The sequence below is a fragment of the Dromiciops gliroides genome, chromosome 4 (genome assembly GCF_019393635.1).
Source record: "Dromiciops gliroides isolate mDroGli1 chromosome 4, mDroGli1.pri, whole genome shotgun sequence".
NCBI classification, from domain to species: domain Eukaryota; kingdom Metazoa; phylum Chordata; class Mammalia; order Microbiotheria; family Microbiotheriidae; genus Dromiciops; species Dromiciops gliroides.
Window position 1 is genome coordinate 460223152 of NC_057864.1, and position 21837 is coordinate 460244988.

At 46.0% G+C, this 21837-nt stretch overlaps 1 protein-coding gene across 2 annotated transcripts in view; it reads right to left on the reverse strand.

The window, feature by feature from the left end:
* Nucleotides 1-1186: 1186 nt before the first annotated feature.
* RAB11FIP4 (RAB11 family interacting protein 4) overlaps nucleotides 1187-21837 on the reverse strand; it is a 173676-nt gene continuing 153025 nt past the window's right edge. For both annotated transcript variants that reach the window (XM_044000326.1, XM_044000327.1), the window contains 11 exons: nucleotides 21149-21340; nucleotides 18854-18988; nucleotides 17804-17839; nucleotides 16463-16562; nucleotides 16004-16107; nucleotides 15600-15740; nucleotides 9517-9598; nucleotides 9060-9197; nucleotides 7811-7969; nucleotides 3937-4080; nucleotides 1187-1805 (listed from right to left, as the gene is read on the reverse strand). In XM_044000326.1, coding sequence (XP_043856261.1) covers nucleotides 1689-1805; nucleotides 3937-4080; nucleotides 7811-7969; nucleotides 9060-9197; nucleotides 9517-9598; nucleotides 15600-15740; nucleotides 16004-16107; nucleotides 16463-16562; nucleotides 17804-17839; nucleotides 18854-18988; nucleotides 21149-21340 — 1348 coding nt within the window. In that variant the 3' untranslated portion in view covers nucleotides 1187-1688. The remainder of the gene's footprint in view (nucleotides 1806-3936; nucleotides 4081-7810; nucleotides 7970-9059; nucleotides 9198-9516; nucleotides 9599-15599; nucleotides 15741-16003; nucleotides 16108-16462; nucleotides 16563-17803; nucleotides 17840-18853; nucleotides 18989-21148; nucleotides 21341-21837) is intronic.

Here is a 21837-nt window from a genome sequence, read left to right on the forward strand (position 1 = left end):
CTCCTCAGTGCAGGTAACAAAGGGCTGTTTGAATATTCAGAACAAAAGAACTTCATGTCCTAGCTGAGTGTGTAGGACTCTGACTTTGTATCCAATGCCTTTGATGGCAAAACCCCACACCCCATAGGAGTCAGCCCAACTTCAGGACTGTGCTGGGTACACCCAGTAGGGCTTTAAAAAAATGGGTCTTTTCTATCTAGCTTAGATTGGAAGTGCAGGGGCTCCTCATAGGTCCAATCCTACTACTGATCAATAATCAAGTCAGTTTCTCACTTGGGCCAGTTTGCCCTTCCTTAGGAAGCCTGGTGGCCCCCATTCCCAGAGGCTCACCATATTTATGTTGGGTGTGGTGCAGACAGTGGACTCTTAGCACACTGCAACTCAGAACTCCCCAGCTGGAGAGATCTGCCAGCCTCTGCCTCCTAGATAGCTGAGATTACAGACATAGATCCACTATGCCAGGCCACAGTGGGTTGGACTTAAAAAAAAGGGCAAGCAAGCCCCTCTTGGTTAGATCCCAAACCTCCGAAGATGTTAGTTTCAGCCCCCACACAGCCATGGCCCATGGGCTATCCATTCAAATGTCCAGGGATGGAAGGTGATGGGGGTGGGGGAGGGTAAAAGCTGCTGGGGATAAAACCCTTGTCAACCCCAAAATGAGCCTTCGGTTCAATTCTAAGTGACTTACACCTCCACCATCCCCCGCTACTCCCTAGCAAACAGAATTAAGCATCTTCATTTTCATAAATAACCAACACACATTCACATATACACAACGCATACACACAAACACAGAAACAAAGGAGGAGGTAGTAGGAATGTCAGAGTGCAAGGGAAACCTTAAAAAATAAAGGCCAAGAGCCCACCCAGAAAGAAATTAAACAGCTTGAATTCTAAGTCCCCTGAAAATTGGGGTTAAGTTGTAGAAACAGCTGCTTAATGCTTGTGACACCCAAAGCCATTCATACACGAACCTAGAACCAGCCACCAATCATTATAAACGGTGTGTGAAATGGAGGAGGTAGACATTAAGTGACATACCACTCTGTCAACAAATAATTAAGTTAGTCATAAACCCTCTACCCACAAACACACCAAAGATATGAAGCAGTTGACTTTCTAATCTAAGACCACGTTTTCCTTCATGGCCCAAATATCTGTGCCCTGGCAGGGTGTGCCAAAAGGGAGAATGGTATCAAGCTAATCCTAATCACAAGGCTGCTAGGTATTCAAGTTACTGGAAAAGTCATTGTTTTGTTCCCCATCCTGTAGGAAGTGAGGGGGCACCTCCGACAATAGAGATAGTGAAAAAAAAAACCCTCACACCCAGAGGTAGTCATATTATCCAATACCTAAAACAAAAGTGTCCAGTTATATTGTTATAATAATAACTTCCTCCTATCCCCTCTGCCAACCCTCTTCCCTGCAAAGGTACAACAAAGTGCATGAAAAGCTAACCAAAGCAGACCACTGTGACTAAAGGATCAACCTCATATCATTCACACACACTCATTTTCCTTTACACACACACACACACACACACACACACACACACACACGGCTGTATGTATAGACATTTACAGTAATAGTGACTCTTAAATCCAGTGACATGTGCAGGTGTCGGGCGGCTGCTGCTCTCCCAAGGCTCTCTGTCGGGCCCACTCCCATCTCGACCCTTACATCTCCTCTCAGTTTTTGATCTCCAGGATGGATGGGTTGTGGTCCAGGATGGCAAGAATGATCTTGTCCATGTACTGTCTCAGTCGGTAGTTGATCTCCTCTTGTTCTTTGAGGGCTTCCATAAGCTGATAGGGACAGAGAAGAGACACCCAATGAAAACCCAGCCTTCTGTAAGCAAAGCCCTGTTCAGGCTGGCATCTGACTCTAGCTGAAGTAAACCAGGTATCCAACAAAGATAGGCCGAGTCACAGTGGACTGATCAGGTGGGCTGAAGTTTCCTTCCTTCTTTCTTTTTTTTTTTGTGGGGCAATGGGGGTTAAGTGACTTGCCCAGGGTCACACAGCTAATAAGTGTGAAGTGTCTGAGGCCGAATTTGAACTCAGGTTCTTCTGAATCCAGGGCCAGTGCTTTATCCACTGAGCCACCTAGCTGCCCTCTGAAGTTTCCTTTTAAAGTGGGGAAAGGAGTCAAAAGTCCTCCTATGTCTAAAAAAACAAAAACAAAAACATGAAATGCGGTTTTTGGATAAGAATTCTACTTCAGGAACCTAAAAAGGTCTCTAGCCCTGAAAGGGATCCCTGCTGTGACATCAAACAGTGTCACTGGAGCTAAGAATATGCTACTGGAGGGGCAGCTAGATGGTACAGTGGATAGAGCATCGGCCCTGGAGTCAGGAGAACCTGAGTTCAAATCTGGCCTCAGACACTTAACACTTACTAGCTGTGTGACCCTGGGCAAGTCACTTAACTCCTATTGCCTCACTAAAACAAAAAACAAAAAAACCACAATAATATGCTACTGGCATGGGAGCCCGAGGGAGCAAATTTGGAGGTAAAAAGCACCTCAGAGGCCATGTGGTCCAATCCTTTCATTTTACAGATGAGGAAACTAAAGGATAGTGAGACTAAGTGAATTGTCCAAGGCCATGAGACATGGCAAGCTTAGTAGCCCAGGCCAGTTGGGCGATGCCTGCCTCTTGTTTTTCAGTTTTAGGGCAGGAGAAGAAAAAAAGATGTTTCAGTACAATGATCCCTGGAGTCAGTGATGAAAAAACAAAGATATCTTTGAATAAATTTAAAAAACCCTTTTATTCTTTTAATAATTACCATTATTTAGATCCCAAACCTAGGAGGATGGTAGTCTCAGCCCCTCCCCAGGCAAAGGGTAAAAGAGAAATCCAACTCTGAATCAACACTTCAAAGAAGAATGCATTTATCAAAAGCCCAGGGGATTGGGGCAGCTAGGTGGCGCAGTGGATAAAGCACCGGCCCTGGATTCAGAAGGACCCGAGTTCAAATCCGGCCTCAGACACTTGACACTTACTAGCTGTGTGACCCTGGGCAAGTCACTTAACCCCCACTGCCCCACAAAAAACCCAAAACCCCCCCAAAAAACCAAAACCAAAAATAAAAATAAAAACCCCAGGGGATGAAGGGGAACATTAAGAGGAAAAGAACAACACTTAGAGAAGGCAGTGATCCCCTAGACTTATAGAGCACATTGATAGAGATAAAAGTCCTGTAGTTATTTATCAAAATTCAGGTTAAATATACTGTGGTGCTGACTAGGAGACAAGAGCATCTGGGTTCAAATCCTACCTCTGACACTTTTTTTTTTTTAACAATTTCTTGTGTGTGTGTGTGTGTGTGTGTGTGTGTGTTTTGTGGGGCAATGGGGTTAAGTGACTTGCCCAGGGTCATACAGCTAGTAAATGTCAAGTGTCTGAGGCCAGATTTGAACTCAGGTCCTCCTGACTCCAGGGCCGGTGCTCTATCCACTGTGCCACCTAGCTGCCCCTCCTCTGACACTTTCTAACTGTGTGACCCTGGGCAAGTGCCTCTCTTCTCCCAGCCTCAGTTTCACTATCCCCAAAACTGAAGGACAAGGTGGCTTCCTTGGTCCCTTTGAGCTCTAAATCTATTGTCCTATGAATCTCCCCAGGCCTCGGTTTCGTCATCTGCAAAATGAAGGGTTGAAGATGGTCTCTAAGGTCCCTCCTGACTCTGCATCGATGCTCCCGTGACTCGGAATCACTTGAACTTGAGTTTTCTTGTCGACGTGTGGTAGCGGCCAGCCTTGACCGCTGTCCCTATTGCAGGCATGGAAGGTCTCTTAGATCAGAATTAGAGCACTAACCACTCCAGTGGCTGATGGATCCCCTAGAAATTACTTTTATTCTTCTTTTTAAAGAAACGCGTTTGTTAAGGATCCAGTGGAAAGCACTGGGGCTGCTCACAGGGCTAAGCCGGTCCGTACCTCATCCCGGGAGGCCGAGTCGATCTCTGCTGCCAAAGACTGGGCCTTGGTCTGAGTGGCAAAGAGATTCTTTGCTTCATAAAGACTGAGACTTAAAATCTGCCCATTCAGGTCATCATTCTGATCTCGAAGCTTCTGGTTTTCCTGTCAAAAAAACCAAAACAAAACCAAAAAAATCATGAGGGAAAGAGAGGAATTAAAGGTTGTCGATTAAGCAATCAACATGTGGTGAGCACCTACTATGTGCCAAGAACCGAGCTGGGGCTTGGGATTCAACAACTAAAAAGAAAGTCCCTGGAGGCAGCTAGGTGGTGCAGTGGATAAAGCACCGGCCCTAGATTCAGGAGGACCTGAGTTCAAATCCAGCCTCAGACACTTAACACTTACTAGCTGTGTGACCCTGGGCAAGTCACTTAACCCCAATTGCCCTGCCAAAAAAAAAAAAAAAATGAAAGTCCCTGTCCTCAAGAAATTTATATACTACTGGAGGGAGGGGACTTTCAATCCATCAACTGATGTGATATTTCATAAAGCACCTACTATGTGTCATGCACTGTGCTAGGCACTGATGATACAGAGACAAAAGGGAAACAGTTTTTGCCCTCATGCACAAGCAGGGAAGGAACAAAGACCAAATTAAAATGAGGTAAACTAAGGAGGGAGGTCACTAGCCCTTTCAGGGGACCAGGGAAGGTTTCCAATATCAGGAGGCCTTTGAGATGTGCCTTGCAGGAGGAGAGGGAATTCGTGAGGCAGAAATGAGGAAAGAGTTCCTAAGAGAAATAACTGGGGTCAACGAAAAGTAAACCCTTATCACAGGTTCCCCCCTCCCCCCCACTCCATGTTCCAAGGGAATGGGCACTTTGGGCTCCAGCCTGGGCCGAGGCACTTGACTGGGAAGTAAAGGGTTATGTCACATGGCATGGTGGCTGGAGGGCCAGCCTGAGAGTCTAGAAACCCAGGGTTCAAACCCTGGTCCTGACAGAGAGTGGCTACTATCCTCCTCTCTCCTTACTCTAGGCCACGCTGTTGGAGTCGCTTGCCTCAGCATGGGTGGAGCAAGTTTTTGAGCCAGAAGCCCTGCCTTGGCTCAGTGTAATGCTATGGAGTGGGAAGAGAAGGGAAGGGGTGGGGGTAAGGGAGAGGGAGGGTTGTGTCCAGAGGCAGAGCAGAGAGGCCTGAGCCAAGGAACGTGCCCAGTGTACCATGGACACGTGCCCAGCTGTGCTTTGGGGAAGTCATCTAAAACCACCATCTGTGCAAAAACAGAAGGTTCATGGAATCGTATTTACGGTCTCCCAACCAAGCTCTCTCCAGAACAGGGGCTCTTTGTTGTTATTGCACCCTGGACCCCTTGGGCAGCCTAGTGAAGCTAGGGGACCCCCCCTCAGAATCACGTCCAATGCCCAAATGCATAATGAAGAAAATATCAACTTCAGTTAGAGGCCAGTGAACTAATCCAACTCTTTCCTTTTACAGAGGAGGACCTGAGCTCAGAGAGAGTATCTTGTCCTGAGTCACACGGTCAGCACATGTCACAGGTAGGATTTGAACCCAGATAGTTCTAATTTGAGGCCAGTTCCCACGTTGATTCTTTTTCATTACTGCATGTGACAATTAAGGCCAGTAACAACAATTTTAATAGGCTTTTATGCATAACTTTATATTAACTTTTATTTATTAATATTTATATATTAACTTTTATATAGAACTTTATTAACTTTTATTATTTCTATATTAACTTTTATACAGAACTTTATATATTAACTTCTATTTATTATTATTTCTACACTAACTTTTATACAGAACTTTATATATTAACTTCTATTTATTATTATTTCTACACTAACTTTTATACAGAACTTTATATATTAACTTCTATTTATTATTATTTCTACATTAACTTTCTACAGAACTTTATGGATTAACATCTAAATATTTATATAACTTATACAGAACTTTATATGTTAACTTTTATGTATTAATATTTGTATATTAACTTTTATATAGAACTTTATTAACATCTATTAATATTCATATATTAACTTTTATACAAAACTATGAACTTCCATTTATTATTATTGTTATTTTTATATGAATTGTTACATAGAATTTTAAAGTTTACAAAGCATTTTATATACACTACCTAACTTGACCCTGACAACCACCCCATGAGGTTTAGGTACTATTATTTTTTGTTTCTTTGTTTTGTTTTGTTTTGTTTTAGTGAGGCAATTGGGGTTAAGTGACTTGCCCAGGGTCACACAGCTAGTGTTAAGTGTCTGAGGCCGGATTTGAACTCAGGTCCTCCTGACTCCAGAGCCGGTGCTCTACCCACTGCGCCCCCTAGCTGCCCCTAGGTACTATTATTATACCCATTTTATGGATGAAGGAATTGAGGCTGAGGAGGTTGCTGTCTCAGAATCACAGTTAGTAAGTAACTAAGGCAAGATTCAAACTATGTATGATCTTATTCACCTTATTTCCCTATGTAGGGATGAGACTATAGACTGAACCTTAGACATTGGTATAAAATGGCCCAGGTGAGGAAACTTCATATACCAGGCAGATTGGCATCTTCTGTGTAATTTGTAATCTTAGGCAACTAAGGAGGTTGGAGTGGAACAGTGAAAAGTATACTGTACTTGGGAGTCACAAGAGCCAAATTCAAATTCTGATTATTCCAATTAACTACCTGCATGACTGGGCAAATTGCTTCATTTCTCAAGGTCTTATCTTAGAAAATGAAGAGAAGAGACCAGGTGGCCTCTGATTTCCCTTTCATGCTTAGACTTAGGATCTCATGTACCCAGCCAACATCAGTGAAAGGCATGGGGAATGAATATTACCCAAATCTGCCACTAACCTGCTATAAGAATTTGGGTAAATCATCTCCCCTCATCTTCACTCCCATTCTGAAGCCTCAGTTTTCTCATCTGTACAATGGGCTGGGATCTTGAACATTCCACAATTCTACGGTGACTTTTGGGGCAGCAGACAGCAATGGACCAAAAGCCAAGAGATAGGTTTGAACCCCCAGCTCAGCTACTTAATAGCTATAGGGCAAATGGAAATTTGTTTCCTACCCTGAAAAATGGGGATAAGAATACTCGAATCTCCTACCTCATGGGGCCTAAGAGGTCATACCAAGGCCAGAGGAGGAAACAGAAGTCCAACGGAGGAAGTGACTTGCCCAAGGTCACTTGGCTATTAAGTGAAAGAGTCAGAATTCAAACTCAAGTCCTCAATTCCAAATCTTCTATTTTTCTTACTGCCTTTCTCTAGAGTACTTTGTAAACTTTAAAGTGATACAGAAATGAGGTGAGCAGTTGCCAGTTCTTCCTTTCAACTAGTTCCTTGGCACTCAGTTTGCCTTTTTCTTAATTTTCTCCACTATAAGAAACAGTTTATGAGTGATTTTAAGTCTTTTTTTATTTTTAACATAACTCCTAGGCCCAAGCAGGAGCTGTCTTTTTTCCCTTTTATATATTTTTTCTCTTATAGTAACTCCTAGTTCTACCCCTCTTCACTAGTAGCCTTGCCCATCCTAAGGATGCCTCTTCCCTCAAGCTTCCTGACTGGATAAATGTGTCATCTACTCTTCAGTTATTTCACCATCCGTCTACCTCTCTATCTATCCACCTACCTCTCCATCCATTTGCTTATCTTTTTATCTATCCACCTATCCTTCTGTCACTTTGCCTGGTGCAAGACTCTGGTGGGGGCTCGAGACATGCTACTGAAAGTAACCTGGCTCCCACTATATGTAGCTACTGCTTCCTCTCTCTTCTTTACCTTGGAAAGAAATGCTAGGCAAAAGACGCACTGGGAGGACCCCCACCGAGGGCCCACTCCTCCCCACTCCCCGACTCACCTGCTTGAGCCGCTTGATCTCATGTTCCAGTTCAATTTCCCGGGCCCTGGCATTGAATTCGCTCATGCTGGAAGAAGAGCTTCGTCCCCGGCCGGGCCGCTCACAGTCCAGTTTGTAGAGTTGGAGGTGCTCCAGCTCCTTCCTCAGGTCCTCGATGAGCTGTAGGAATGAAGGCCCAAACAGGTAAAAGTTAATTTGAATGCAATGAGCACTTATTAATCACCTACTGTGTTCCACTCTACAAAGCTTTCATCATAAGACAAAAACAAGGTCCCTGCCTACTAGGACTTTATATTCCATCATGGGGTGGATGGAACCTGGATTTTCTCTTAGCCTCGATGCCCCTACCTGAAAAATGGGGATCATGGAACTTATACAACTTACCTCATAGGGCTGGATCACAGAGGTAGAACTGGAAGAGACCTCTAGTTCAACCCCTCATTTTACAGATGAAGAAACTGAGGCAAAAAGAGGTTAAGTACCCAGGGTGCCACTTGTGACTAGTTAAGTATCTGAGGTTCCAATTCAGGTTTTCCTGACTCCCGAGCTGCCCACACCATGATGTCTCTACTAAATGGGTTTCTCAGGGAGCCTGGGCCTCCGACAAACTGTAGGGACCAATTTTTAATTGGGGAGTGTTAGCTAAGTGGCTCGCCGCAATACTGGGGCAAGGAAGGAGACCAACAGCCTCCCTCAAAAACAGAACAGGATTTATTAACAAGAATGAACTTAAAAAACACAAGCAAGATCAGTAGAATTAGGGGAAAGGAAATAAAATGGGGGAAGGGAAATGATACAACCTGACTAAACACCACCGCCCACGAATCAGCTGAGAACACACACAGCTGCGTCCTGTCGCCTTCCAGCTTCAAGCTAGAATGGTGAATCTCCTCCCTTCTTTTTCTCAGCAGACCCCAGGCTGACCACACATAGCCCCAAGCCAATTGGCTGGCAGCCCTGACTGACAGTCACACGACTGCCCTCACTGGGCTTCCAGTCATGATAATTTTGCCAGGCCCATGTAGGCATCAGTGAGTGGTGATGACATGAGGTGCCACCCTGCCATTTGCAGGAGGCGCTACACCCGAGTCCCAGATCAGTGTGCACGCTGGGGTTTTTAAAATTCTAGCCAAAAGACAGGGTCAAAAAAACCTCAAATAACAATTAATGCTTTACACCACACAGTCAAATTGTGATGCTCTACTAACTGGACCCCAGCGTACGGCGATCCTGAATGCAGGTGACCCACCTCTTGAGTGGCCTCTCGCTCCTTGTGGTACTCTATCCGGTTCTGCCGCAGCTTGTCCATCATGCGCTTGTATAGATCCATCTCATCCTTGAGCCGGAGGCTGGTGTCTTCTAGTCGGTCCGACATCCGCTGCCGTTCCTGAAATGAGTGAGAAGATACCCGCCACCTTGTCCATTTAGAGAAAGGACATTATTGCCTGAGGAAATGGGGAGTGATGTGTGAAGGGGGTACGGAGAGAGTCCACCAACATCCAAGGAAGCTTGCCCACCATCCCTGCATGAACCTGAAATCAGTGACCCCTCAACCCATCTCCACCCACCTACACACCAGATCTTGCCTTATCTGTGCCACAAACCAACTGACAATTAGATAATTTCCAAAACACCAAAGCCAGGAGGGAAATATTTGGAAATCAAAAATGTAAAAACAAAAGATTATCAATTTAAAAAATTCTTACCTCATCTAATTTCTCTGTCTGGGACTTTAGACGGGTCACTGTGGTTCTCAGTCCTGTATTCTCTTCTTCTAATTGTTGTACCCTGGGGGAAGAGGGGGGGGCCAGGGGACAAGGTGCAGAGAAACCAATGTCAGTTTCACTCATGGACTCACAACTACAGAATTTAGAACCAAAATGTAACTTCTCTCCTGAAAAAGGTCACATGGTTAAAACAACAAATTCACACCTTTAGGTTTGATGGATCTGACTCAGAATCGAAACCACCATTTCTCAGCACTGCATCTGCTTTCATTTTTTACAAGTCCACTCTTCCAGGAAGTTGCCTTTGATTTCATCTCCCCCTCTCCCCAGCCGAAAATACCCCCTTCCTGCCTCAGCCCCTGCCCTGAACTTGGAAGCACTCTTCATGAGTTATTGTCTACTACCCTCCTCCACCTAATATGCCCCTTAATGCCTCACTGGTGCACCTCAAAAGCAATGCCAACTCTGGCAGCTATCAATCAAGCTGGGAAGGCTTCCAGGACAGAGCAGGTCAGAGGATCAGCCTCCCTAAATTCTGACAGGTTTAGTTCCCAGGTGGGTCATGGGAGATTTATTTTTTAAAAGCCCCAGTAACACAGGGCAACCATTTATTAAACTAAGGTTTTGTCAAAAGGAGGTACACTTTGCACTGGTGAAGTGTCTACATAGACTCATTGATCCTGGAGGTATTAAAGGAATCATATAAGTCATTAAATGCCAGCAAGTTCAAAAAGGGCAGGAACTGTGTCTGGCAATCTCAGTATGAACACCCCAGCAGTCTGCATCCATAAGAACTTAATTTTACAAACACCCGTTGAATTAAAAATGGTAGATGGTTGAATTTAACTCTCTCTCTAGTTACCATGACTGTATTTATTTAAAAATAGTTACTTTTTTGTTAGAATTGCCTGGTTTCCCAAGTGTCCAACCTCCAACCCAAAGTACTGTTAGGTTCTTGGGAAACAATTATGTGAAACTGACCAATGGAGGGAGAGTGATGGAGGCTGCCACTTTCCATTTTGGCAGTTTAATTCTGTCCCTCAACAACTTCTCCCAAGCAAAATGAGTCCAATCCCCCTTATTTCCAGCAGCAACCAGGTTCCCCTCAAGTTCTCTCTCCTCCAAGCTGAACAGCCCCAGTTCCTTCCACTGACGACCTTAATGAAGGTCATTGGTGCCCTCTGACATCCCAGCTGCTCTCCCAGGGATACTCTTCAGATGATCAACATCCTTCTTCAATGGTGGGCCTAGGAATGAACACCATACTCTAGATGGGATTGTGATGAGGGCAGAGTACAATGGGACCATGACCTCCCTCTTCTTAGAAGTTAGGTCTATCTTAAGAGCACAGATTTGTGAAATCTGTAGGCTTATCTAGTCCAGCTCTCATTTTACAGATAAGCAAACTGAGGCCAAAGTAAATGACCTGCACAAGGTCACTCAGGCAGTAAGCATCAGACACACGATTTGAACCCGGGTTCTCTGACTCCAAAGACAACACGTCTGCTCCTGGGTCAGCGTCCATTATCACAGATCATATGAAGCTTCATTGAAGTGGGGGTAGACGAGCTGAGCATTTTGAAGGATGGCTAAGAAAGAAAGTATCCCTTGAGGGGTGGGGGGAGGGAGCCATGTTCCTTACTCTCTATCTGAGGAGAGCTGGAAGAGAATCCAACCTCTTAATTTACAGATGAGGAAACAGCCTCAAAGGTTCCCAAGGTCACGAAAGTCATAAGTCAATAAGCAAGGCTACCAAAGCACTTACTATGAGGCCTAATGTGAAGCGCCTACTATGTGCCAAGCACTGTACTAGGCCTTCTTTTCACCACAGCCCTCTCTTCTCTGGGGTGATCCTCGACCTACGTCTCTTAGCAGAACTCCATCAGTCTTGTGTAACCTTTGGACAAGGTACGAGCAGATTTTGGTCTTCAAATGGGGCAGAATCCACCCACCATATTTGCTGCCCTGATTCCTGCAGGGCATTTTCTCCATTTTCAATTCCCTTCTCGGGGGCAGCTAGGTGGTGCAGTGGATAGAGCATCGGCCGTGGATTCAGGAGGACCCGAGTTCAAATCCGACCTCAGACACTTAACACTTACTAGCTGTGTGACCCTGGCAAAGTCACTTCACCCTGTTTGCCTCGGTTTCCTCATTTGTACAATAAAGTAGAGAAGAAAATGGGCAAACCACTCCAGTATCTTTGCCAAGAAAACCCCAAATGGGGTCATGGAAAATCGCACACGACTGAAATAACACCAACAACATGCTCATCTGTGAAATGGGGATATTCACGTGCAAAGATCTTTACTGCTGAACTCTGTCTGACCATCCTGGGCTGATTTTGCATTGCTCCCTTTAGTGCATTCTGTATTCTTTCCAATCTGGACTCCTCTGGCTTGAACTCAGCCCACCACATAGTAGATGCTATACAAAATGTATTTTTTTGGAAAGGCAATGGGGGTTAAGTGACTTGCCCAGGGTCACACAGCTAGTAAGTGTCAAGTGTCTGAGGTCAGATTTGAACTCAGGTCCTCCTGAATCCAGGGCCATTGCTTTATCCACTGCAGCGCCACCTAGCTGCCCCCAAGTGAATGGTTTTTTAATGGGAAAACAAACCATGTAACCTTAGCATGGTACAGTGAAACAAACATTCTCTCCAGAGTCAGAGGACCTGCACTTAAATCCCAACTCTGACATGTCCTAGCTAAGTGAAGCTTCGTGAGTCAAAGGTTAGTTAAACCCCACCCTCTCCCCCCAGCATTACTCTGCCAAGGAAGAAGCATCAGAAGTGGGATTCGAACCCAGGTCTTCCTGACCAAGTCCATCCACTGGTTCCTGCTGTAACGGCTATGGGGAAATAGATACTGGTGGGCCAGGATTTCATGTTAGAAAGCAGTCTCTCCCCCATGTTCCCCATGGCGCTTAGTGCAAATTGTCCCCTTGGGGACTTAGTGGGTTTGTTTATTTTGACAACCCAGATCTTATGTTTAATTTCCACTCTGGAGGCTGGTTTCCAAGAGTTGTTGTTAGGTTTTTACTCCCAGCAGTGTGACCCTGGGCAAGTCACTTAACCCTCATTGCCTTGCATTAAAAAAAAAAAAAGTATTAACTCTTTTAAAACTTTTTTTTATTATGCTTGGTTGGGGTTTTTGGGTTTTTTTGGTTTGCAACCATGGCTAATATGGAAATGCTTTGCATGAATGCACATGTATAACTAATATCAAATTGTTTGACTTCTCAAGGAGGGAGAGAATTTGGAACTGAAATTTTTTTAAAATGCTAAAAATTTTGCTTTACGTATAATTGAGGAAAAAAACCATTTTAAGTATTAACTATTCAAGTGCATTTCCTTGTTTGCAAAAGAAACTTGACCTAAAGCACCAAAGACTTAACCCTGCACATGATGTGACCAGATTATCTTAAATGGATTGCTCGAAGTAGGGATGCTCTTGTTTTTAACTTTTGCTACGGTCAGACTTGAATACGACCACAACTACTTCAAAGTGTTTTTGAGTCCAAATGATTTTGAAAGCCTGACTCCCTCTGTGCACTGCAATGAGTCCAGCTCGACTCCAGCAGGCTCCTGGTAAAGTCGGCTGCCCGCCTCCCAACAGAGAGGGAAGGGGCTCTGGGTACAGGCTGAAAATGCTATTTTTTGCATGTGGAATTTGTTTTGCTTGACTGAGCATATTTATTTGTTTATGAAGGTTTTGTTTTTCTTTTTTCGAAGGTGACAGTGAGAGAAAATACTTTTGCTCACTAAAAAAAAAGATTAAATTGTAAAGGGCTTTTTTTTTTCGGGGCGGGGGGCGGGACATCCTTTGGGCTATGGCTGCTTTTAAATGAAGTGTGGTCAAAGGACCATAACACTTTCTAAAAAGAAGGAACATTTTGCGATTTCTACAGCGGGCTCAGGGGCATAGTGTGAAGCCCGCTCTTAGGGGTCTAACCAGAGAGCTCTCTGGCCTATAGCGGGGAAGATGAGTAATGAGAAAGCAGCAGCACAGAGTGGACACTGGCCAGCAGCACAAGTGCAGGAGCAGGCCTGGAAGGGGCAATCGTCTTTGCCAAGATCAACCCGTCCACCTGGGGATGGGATAAACTTCGGAGGCCCCTGCATGGGAGGGTGGCAGAGAGACTTTAGACATCCTTTGTGCCAAAGACTCAAGGCTCCCCTTTTCAGCATCAAAGATGACCCACTGAGCCAGCACCCCAGGCAACTTCAAGGCCTCTTCACAAGGTGTGCTTGCCTCATCCCCACTCGGGGAACCAGAGGACATTAGTGCAGGGGGAATCATCTTGTTCCAGGCCCCCTCATTTGAAACAGGAGTTAATGAAAACCCAGGGAACAGAAGAGACTCCTTCAAGGTTCCACTCCCAGATTGCTTTCAGATTCTCAAAGGCCCGTCCTCAAACCAAGCTATAAAGTGAAGGAATATAAAGATTACCACCCTTGTTTTACAGATGGAGAAATCGAGGCAGGCAGAGGGGTTACATGACTTGCTTAGGGCCATACAACTACTGACTGTCTGAGGCAGGATTTGAACTCAGGTCCAGTGCTCTCAACTCCCTTCCCAACCACACCACTTTCCCCCATGAGACTGAAAGTGCTGTGGACCTGAGAAGCAGCATGCCATGGGGGATAGCACTGGACTTCATGCCAGGAATACCTGAGTTCAACTCCTACCCCCACCCAATATCTCACACTTATTAGCTCTGTGACCTGGGGCAAGTCACCAGGACTTCCCTGGCCCTCTGTCTCTAACAAGGGGATTAGACTAAATGGCCTCCATGGTCCTTGTACAACTCTATTATCCCATGCCATTTAACATTTATTAAGCACCTACTACGTGCCAGGCACCGTGTCATGTGCTGGAGACAGAAAAAGAGGCAAAAGGCAGTCCCTGTCCCCAAGGAGCTTACAATCTTTTATTTTACTTTTTTTTTTTTTTTAAGCGAGGCAATTGGGGTTAAGTGACTTGCCCACGGTCACACAGGTAGTAAGTGTTAAGTGTCTGAGGCCGGATTTGAACTCAGGTCCTCCTCTCTCCAGGGCTGGTGCTCTATCCACTGCGCCACCTAGCTGCCCCAGGAGCTTACAATCTAATGGGGGAGACAACATGAAAACCAATATATACACAGCAAGCTCTATGCAGGATAAGTAGGAGGTAGCAAAGAAGGAAAGCGCTGGAATCGAGAGGGATTGGGGAAGGCTTCCTGGAGGAGGCAGGATATTACTTGGGACTCAGGAGGTCAGGGAGGTCAGAAGTCAGTGTGGAAGAAGGACAGAACTCTGGGTCCAGGGGACATTCAGGGGAAACGCCCAGAGCCAAGAGACGGAGGGTCTTGCTGGTGGCACAGCCTGGGGGCCGATGTCACTGGATCCCAGAGGACGTGTTGGGAGTAAGGTGAACAGTCCTGCAGACACACTTTCCCGATTTAAACCAGCCTCTGGTTTCTTTTAGGTCCTGGGGCTCCATCTGTCTGACTGAGCTGACAGCGGAGAAAGCCCCAGGCTGGGAGGGAGGACAGCATCCCTCAGAAAGCCCCACTTTCTCAAAGTTTCCCGAGCTCTCAAATGGGGATGATAATCTGTTTCTTCTCCACTTAGAGGGACAGGGCAAGGATTCCCCGGATCATAAATGGGAAAGGGTTTGAAGTTCCTCCAGGCATTCTTATATAAGCTCTGAAGCCTCGGTCTTCTTATCTGTAAAGTGGAGCTGATACACACGGTACCTACCTCCCCAGGTGACCATGAGGGTCAAACATATGTAAAGTAGCTGCAAATCTTTTTTTTTTCTTTTTGCAGGGCAATGGGGGTTAAGTGACTTGCCCAGGGTCACACAGCTAGTAAGTATCAAGTGTCTGAGGCTGGATTTGAACTCAGGTCCTCCTGAATCTAGAGCCAGTGCTTTATCCACTGCACCACCTAGCTGCCCCCAGCTGCAAATCTTTAAACTATATCAACAATATTATTATTTTTGTCTGATATTCACAATATCATCCGTGGGGCCGACGAGCCATAGACGGACTGAAACCCAGAGAGTGAGTGAGATGCACACCTTGTGTTGAGCAGCTCGATCTCGGTGCCCTTCTCCTTCTCCAGCTTGCCGAACAGCTCCCGATGCCGTCTGATCTCCTCCTCCAGGGTCTGCTCGGCCGTCGTCTCCTGGTCTTTCATGATCTCTTCCAGCTCATGCACCCTGTGGAGAGGCAGCCACTGGGGTCACATGAGCACTCTGACATCACCGTTTTAGGCACTGCCGTCTAGTTATAACTTCTCAGTGACCGGGATAGGGGAGAACCTGTCTGGACCATGACCTCCCCAGTAGCCTGGATCCTTCTCCCTTCTTCCATCAATGAGAATCCCAGCTGGAAACCACCCCCATACCCCTCTATCATCCCCATCCCCGGTGGCCCAGCTTCCAGCCCATCCCTTTCCCAGGAAGAGTGGGTATGTCAATACCTGTGGACGAGCTGCGTGTTCTCTTGTTTCAATTTGCTCTTCAGGTCTCCGTTGGTCAGGCTGTCGTTTTCCAGCTCGGTCACTTTTTTCTCCAGGAAGCTCACCTACATACAACAGGAAGGAGTTGGAGTGGGTGGAATTGGGGGACGGAGCATCTCAGGCCCCCATTGCAGGGATGTGCAGGTGTGTACAACTGTGTGCATATATACACACATCCCTACTTACCCACTCCTCAAATATACACCCAGTACTTAATAAATTCTTGCTGAACTGACTTCCCCAGTGACATATAACTGTGCCCTGGGCTTTGCAGTGGCTTAGGACGCCACTGTTACCACATCTGTTGCTCCTTCCACGTTTTCCCCCACCGCCACTATCAAAGAGTTCATATTCTCTCCATAAGCCCCCAGTGCCCTGTGATAAACAAGGGTGCAGATGGGAGCCCTTGTCTACTCTCACCTTCTCTGTGAGGTCATTATCACAGGAGTCGATGCTGTCCCGGAACAGGTCCTCGGTGCTGCCGTTACTACTGCTGAAGTTGCTGTTGTGCATGAGTTGTCTGGGAATGTCAAAAGAGAAGCTTCTTGAGGGCAAGAGCTAGGTTTTTTTTTTCCTTTCTATGTCTCCCCAGGGATTGGCATAATTAGGGCGAGTGAGAGAGAGAGAGAGAGAGAGAGAGAGAGAGAGAGAGAGAGAGAGAGAGAGAGAGAGAGTGCCTGGGCCTGTCATTTCCTTGGTTTAGGGAACTCCCTATACCAATGCAGAGCCGCGCCTTCTCTGCAACTCCCTAGTCTTGGAGTTGTCAGAGGCACCGAGAAATGAGGCAACAGGTCCCACAGGTGGGACTTGAACTCACACCCTCCTGCCCCTGTGCCCCGCTCACAGTTTAGGCTTAAAGCTCATGCATGAAATGGTGGGAACCTCAGCAGTCACCTGGCCCATGGTCCTTATTTTTTACATGTGAAGAAATAAAGGACCAGCAAGGTCCTAGGACTGACAAGTTCACACAGGTGGTCAGTGTTTCAAACACAGTGCTCTTCCCCCGTATCATAATCCTACCATCAGCCTTAAAAAGACTTTCAGAAAGGCTAGATGGATGAGACAAAAGAACCAGCCTGTGTATGCACTGGAATGGAAGGTGATCACCTAAGAGAACAATTTTCTCTTTACCTTTTCTTTTTTTTTTGGTGAGGCAATTGGGGTTAAGTGACTTGCCCAGGGTCACACAGCTAGTAAGTGTTAAATGTCTGGGGCCAAATTTGAACCCAGATCCTCCTGACTCCAGGGCTGGTGCTCTATCCACTGCACCACCTAGCTGCCCCCTCTTTTCCTCTTTTTAAAACTCTTTGGTTGTCATGGGAAACTTCCCTGGGAGGGAATAGGGAGAAGGATATGTTAAATAAAAAAAAATCATATCAATAAAAATTTACTTGAGCAAATAAACTTCACATTTTAACAGAGTTTAAAGATTAAAAGCCCCTTGAAGGCAGGGGCTATACATCCCATCCCACAGGTCATACGAAGTTTGTGATATTTCTAGCCAAGTGTCAATGTTCACATGGCTGAGTTTCCTTACTCAGGGCTCTTCAAGTCTAGGGTAACTGAATCAAGGCTGTTTTTTTTGTACGGCTGTCGGGAAAGAGAGGGATAAACTTCTGCTGGGCAGTTACGCTTGGAACGTCCATTAAATATCTGAAGATGCTGCCTGAGGCTGGGACAGAGAAGTCAGGGGAGGGAAGAGGGGTGGGGAAGTCACACAGGGTAAGTAGGGAAACCCACACAAGGTGGGCAGGGTCTCACCGTCCAAATGCTGTGCTGGAGATCTTCCGGTTGGGGCTGGAAGAGAGGAAAGGAGGAATCACTGAGACCAGCCTCGGTCTTAACGCAAAACAGACCATGGTGCAGCATCCATCACATCCAAGGTCAAGGTTTGGGGTGGGGGCAGGGAGGGGAAGGTGGCTCACAGAAATTCTCTTGAGTTTTAAAACAGCACAGGGAGGTAGGGGAAGCTCCCTCCCCTCCTGAACCTTCTCCTGTGTTTTCCCATCTCCAAGCCCTTGCCTGGCTCTCCTCTTCTCAACCCAGTCAGGAAAGGCTTGTCCCAGCTCTCTCCCTGGTCAACCACAGCTAACTTACAGCTCCCAAGAATCACTTCCCGAGCAGGTTAAATCTTACAATCACAGACTGGAGGGTTGTGGATGGAGAGCTAGAAGGGGGCTTATCGGCCCTCTGGGTCAACCCCTTGTTTTACGGAGGGGAGGAGAAACTGAGACCCAGGGCTTCAAGGGACCTCAGAGGTCCCTGAGTCCGCTCCCCTCATTTTACTACCACTACCACTACCACTACCACTACCACTACTACTACTACTACTTCTTTCTTCTTCTTCTTCTTTTTTTTTGGTGAGGCAATTGGGGATAAGTGACTTGCCCAGGGTCACACAGCTAGTAAGTGTCAAGTGTCTGATGGCAGATTTGAACTCAGGTCCTCCTGAATCCAGGGCCAGTGTTTTATCCACTGTGCCACCTAGCTGCCCTGCCCCCCTCCGATCATTTTACAGAACCGAATTCCAGGGAAGTAAAGTGATTTGCCCAAGGTCATACAGCAATGCTGGGATTCCAGTGAAAGTCATCTGACTCTGCTGAACTGATTCTCTTCTCCAGGCCCACTGGAGAGACCACGCTGACCTGGTAGTCGGGCAGACACAACTCCTATCTGGTCCAGGATGGGAGAGGGTAGCAAACGATCAGGGTAGAGAGCCCAATGGAATGAATGCATCCATCCTGTGCTCCTTCAGGTCACGGCTGGATCCAGAGAATCCAAAAATCCCCTTTGGGGCCAACACCTGCTCACCTGTTGGCCTTAAGATTCTTCAGCCTGGCTTCCAAATCGTTGAGCAGACTGATCTTCTTACAGCACTGGGAACAGTAGACATCCAGCAGTTCACTGTTGTAGACATGCCTCGTTTTTCTAGGGGTCTGTCCTGCGCTGTTAGTTGGTGGAAAGGATATAACTTTAATATAACTGGTCTAATTGCTCAAACATCTTCCTGAGCTGAGGCCCCAAGGGAGCCGCCCAGCCATGATAAAAAAATAAACAATAGAACTGTAGTACTTTTTTTTTAGGGGGGAGCAGAGCAATAAGGGTTAAGTGACTTGCCCAGGGTCACACAGCTAATAAGTGTCAAGTGTCTGAGGCTGGATTTGAACTCAGGTGATCCTGAATCCATGGCCGATGCTTTATCCACTGTGCCACCTAGCTGCCCCTGTAGTACTTTTTAAGCTTGCAAATGCAAATGTTACAAATGCAGACACACTAGCAAGGAATTGGAAATTTAGGGGATGTCCATCAATTGGGGAATGGCTGAACAAGTTGTGGTATATGAATGTAATGGAATTCTATTGTGCTTTAAGAAATGATGAGCAGGTGGAGTTCAGAGAAACCTGGAAGGACTTGCATGAACTGATGATGAGTGAGATGAGCAGAACCAGAAGAACATTATACACAGTATCATCAACATTATGTGTTGATCAACTGTGATAGACTAGATTCTTCTCACCAATCCAATGGAACAAGAGAGTTCCAAAGGACTCATGATGGAAAAGGCTCTCCAAATCCAGAAAAAAAAAGGAACTGTGGAATATGGATGCTGATTGGACCAAACTATTTCTTTTGTTTTTGGTGCTGTTGGTTTTCTAATTTGAGGTTTTTCCTTTGTGCTCTGATTCTTCTCGTATAACATGACTAATGCAGAAATATGTTTAATGTTATTATGTATACATAACCTATATCAGATTGCCTGCTGTCTGGGGGTGGGGAGGAAGGGGAGGGAGAGAGAAAAATTTGAAATCGGAAATCTTATAAAAACAAATGTTGAAAACTATTTCTACATGTAACTGGAAAATAATAAAATACTTTTATTTTTTTTGTGAGACAATTGGGGTTAAGTGACTTGCCTAAGGTCACACAGGTAGTAAGTGTTAAGTGTCTGAGGCCAGATTTGAACTCAGGTCCTCCTGACTCCAGGGCCGGTGCTCTATCCACTGCGCCACTTAGCTGCCCCCAAAATACTTTTATTTAAAAAAACAAAAAACAAATGCAGACACAGTCTGATCTGCCTCACACAACCCTGTGGGGTGTATACTACAGGCATTATTATCATAAGCTCCATATTACGGGTGAGGACACTTAATGTCTTGCCTGGGTTCACAAAACTAGCTTGAGACTAGATTTGAACCTAAATCTCTACTGACTCCGAATCCAGCAAGTATACTTCAGGAATGTCTGAACTCCCTAGAACTTCTGGGAGCAATTCAATGACAGAACTCACCCCTGGTACTGGTTAGATCTAGAATCCTTACAATATCCTGGAGGGAGAGAGTGGGAGGGAGTTAAAGTATTTGGTGCCCATTTCAGGGTTAGGAAGACCAAGGTCTAAGGTCTAAGTGGGGACTCAGGCTCTAATATTTCATTCTTGCCTCTTAGTCATTTCCCCAGATGAATGTGAATTGGTCTCTTTCCCAGGTATGAGACTGGCGGGGGTTGGGGGGGGGAGGGGGGCCTTGGTGGAGACAGGAAAAGAAACATCAGGAGCTCACAGACTCAGTTCTCAAACCCCAGGGAGGAGTGTCCACTGCAGAATGAACTAGGGCAGGGGGAGATACCCAAGCCTGAGACCTAGAGCCAGTAAATTTTAACAACCGGCTCCGAAAGGGTGAGACAGATGTACATAGGACACACTTCTACGTTTCATCTGCCTTAGTAACATTTTCTCTATCACTTTCTTAAATCTAGACAATGAAAATAAAAAAATCAGCCGCACTCTGATCTGTAGGGTTACGGATTTCTGAGATGTGAATGTTCTCAATGAAAAGTGAAATGGTTTTAGCTGGCCCCAGCAGGGGGCTTCTTAGAGCTGGGACTACCAGCTGCAGGTTTCAAATGAGGTAGTACGACCCATCAGTTGGTCAGTCAGTCAGTCAACAATCATTTATTAAGTGTGCTTAATTTCAGGCCATGCTGCCTCTCCAAGAGCAGTTCTGCCTTATCTTCCTTGGCACAAAGGCCCCCAAAGTTGTTCCCTCACATTTTCTCTGAACCCCCAACTCTAGTCAAGTCCCATTTCCCCCCCAGACCCAGAGCACCCACCTGGAAGATACGGAGGACCCCAGGTCAGAGTAGACATTGGTTCTAGTTTCATCATCGGGACAAGGACTGCTGGGGTTAAATTCCACATCTTCCCCTTCCCCATAGTCTTCAAATTGCTCTTCGTTACTGATGAGAGAGGCTGTTGAGTGTGTGGAGAGATCAGATGTTGCGGATGGGTTAGGGATAAATGACCTGCAAGACCAAGAAAAGTACCTTTGGAAGCTCCTCTTCTGACATTTGAAGGCTTCTCCAATCTGGCCACCACCCACCTCACCCTCTGGTCCAGCCAGGCTGGCCTTTCTTGCTGACTCTCACAAACAGCACCTTCACCTCCCAGCTCCAAGCGTTCCTGGGATGCCCTCACTCCCTGCTCCTCACTTCTGCTGCTTAGCATCTCAGCTCAAGCACCACTTCCTAGGGACCCTTCCTGATCCCTCTTCTCCTCAGCCCCATCTGTGCTGGTGGATGAGGAATGGGATCTGGCAGCCAGGAAGACCTGGATCCAAGTTTGGATGCCAACACGGCTATGTGACCCTAGGAAATTCAGACTTGCCCGGGGCCACACAGTTTTACACAAGTAGAAAACAGGACTCAGAGAGGGGAAGCAACTTGCCTGAGGTCACACAGGTAGTGAGTGGAAGAGCCAGGATTCAAACCTAGATCTGATTTCACAAAGCCAGAGCTTACAC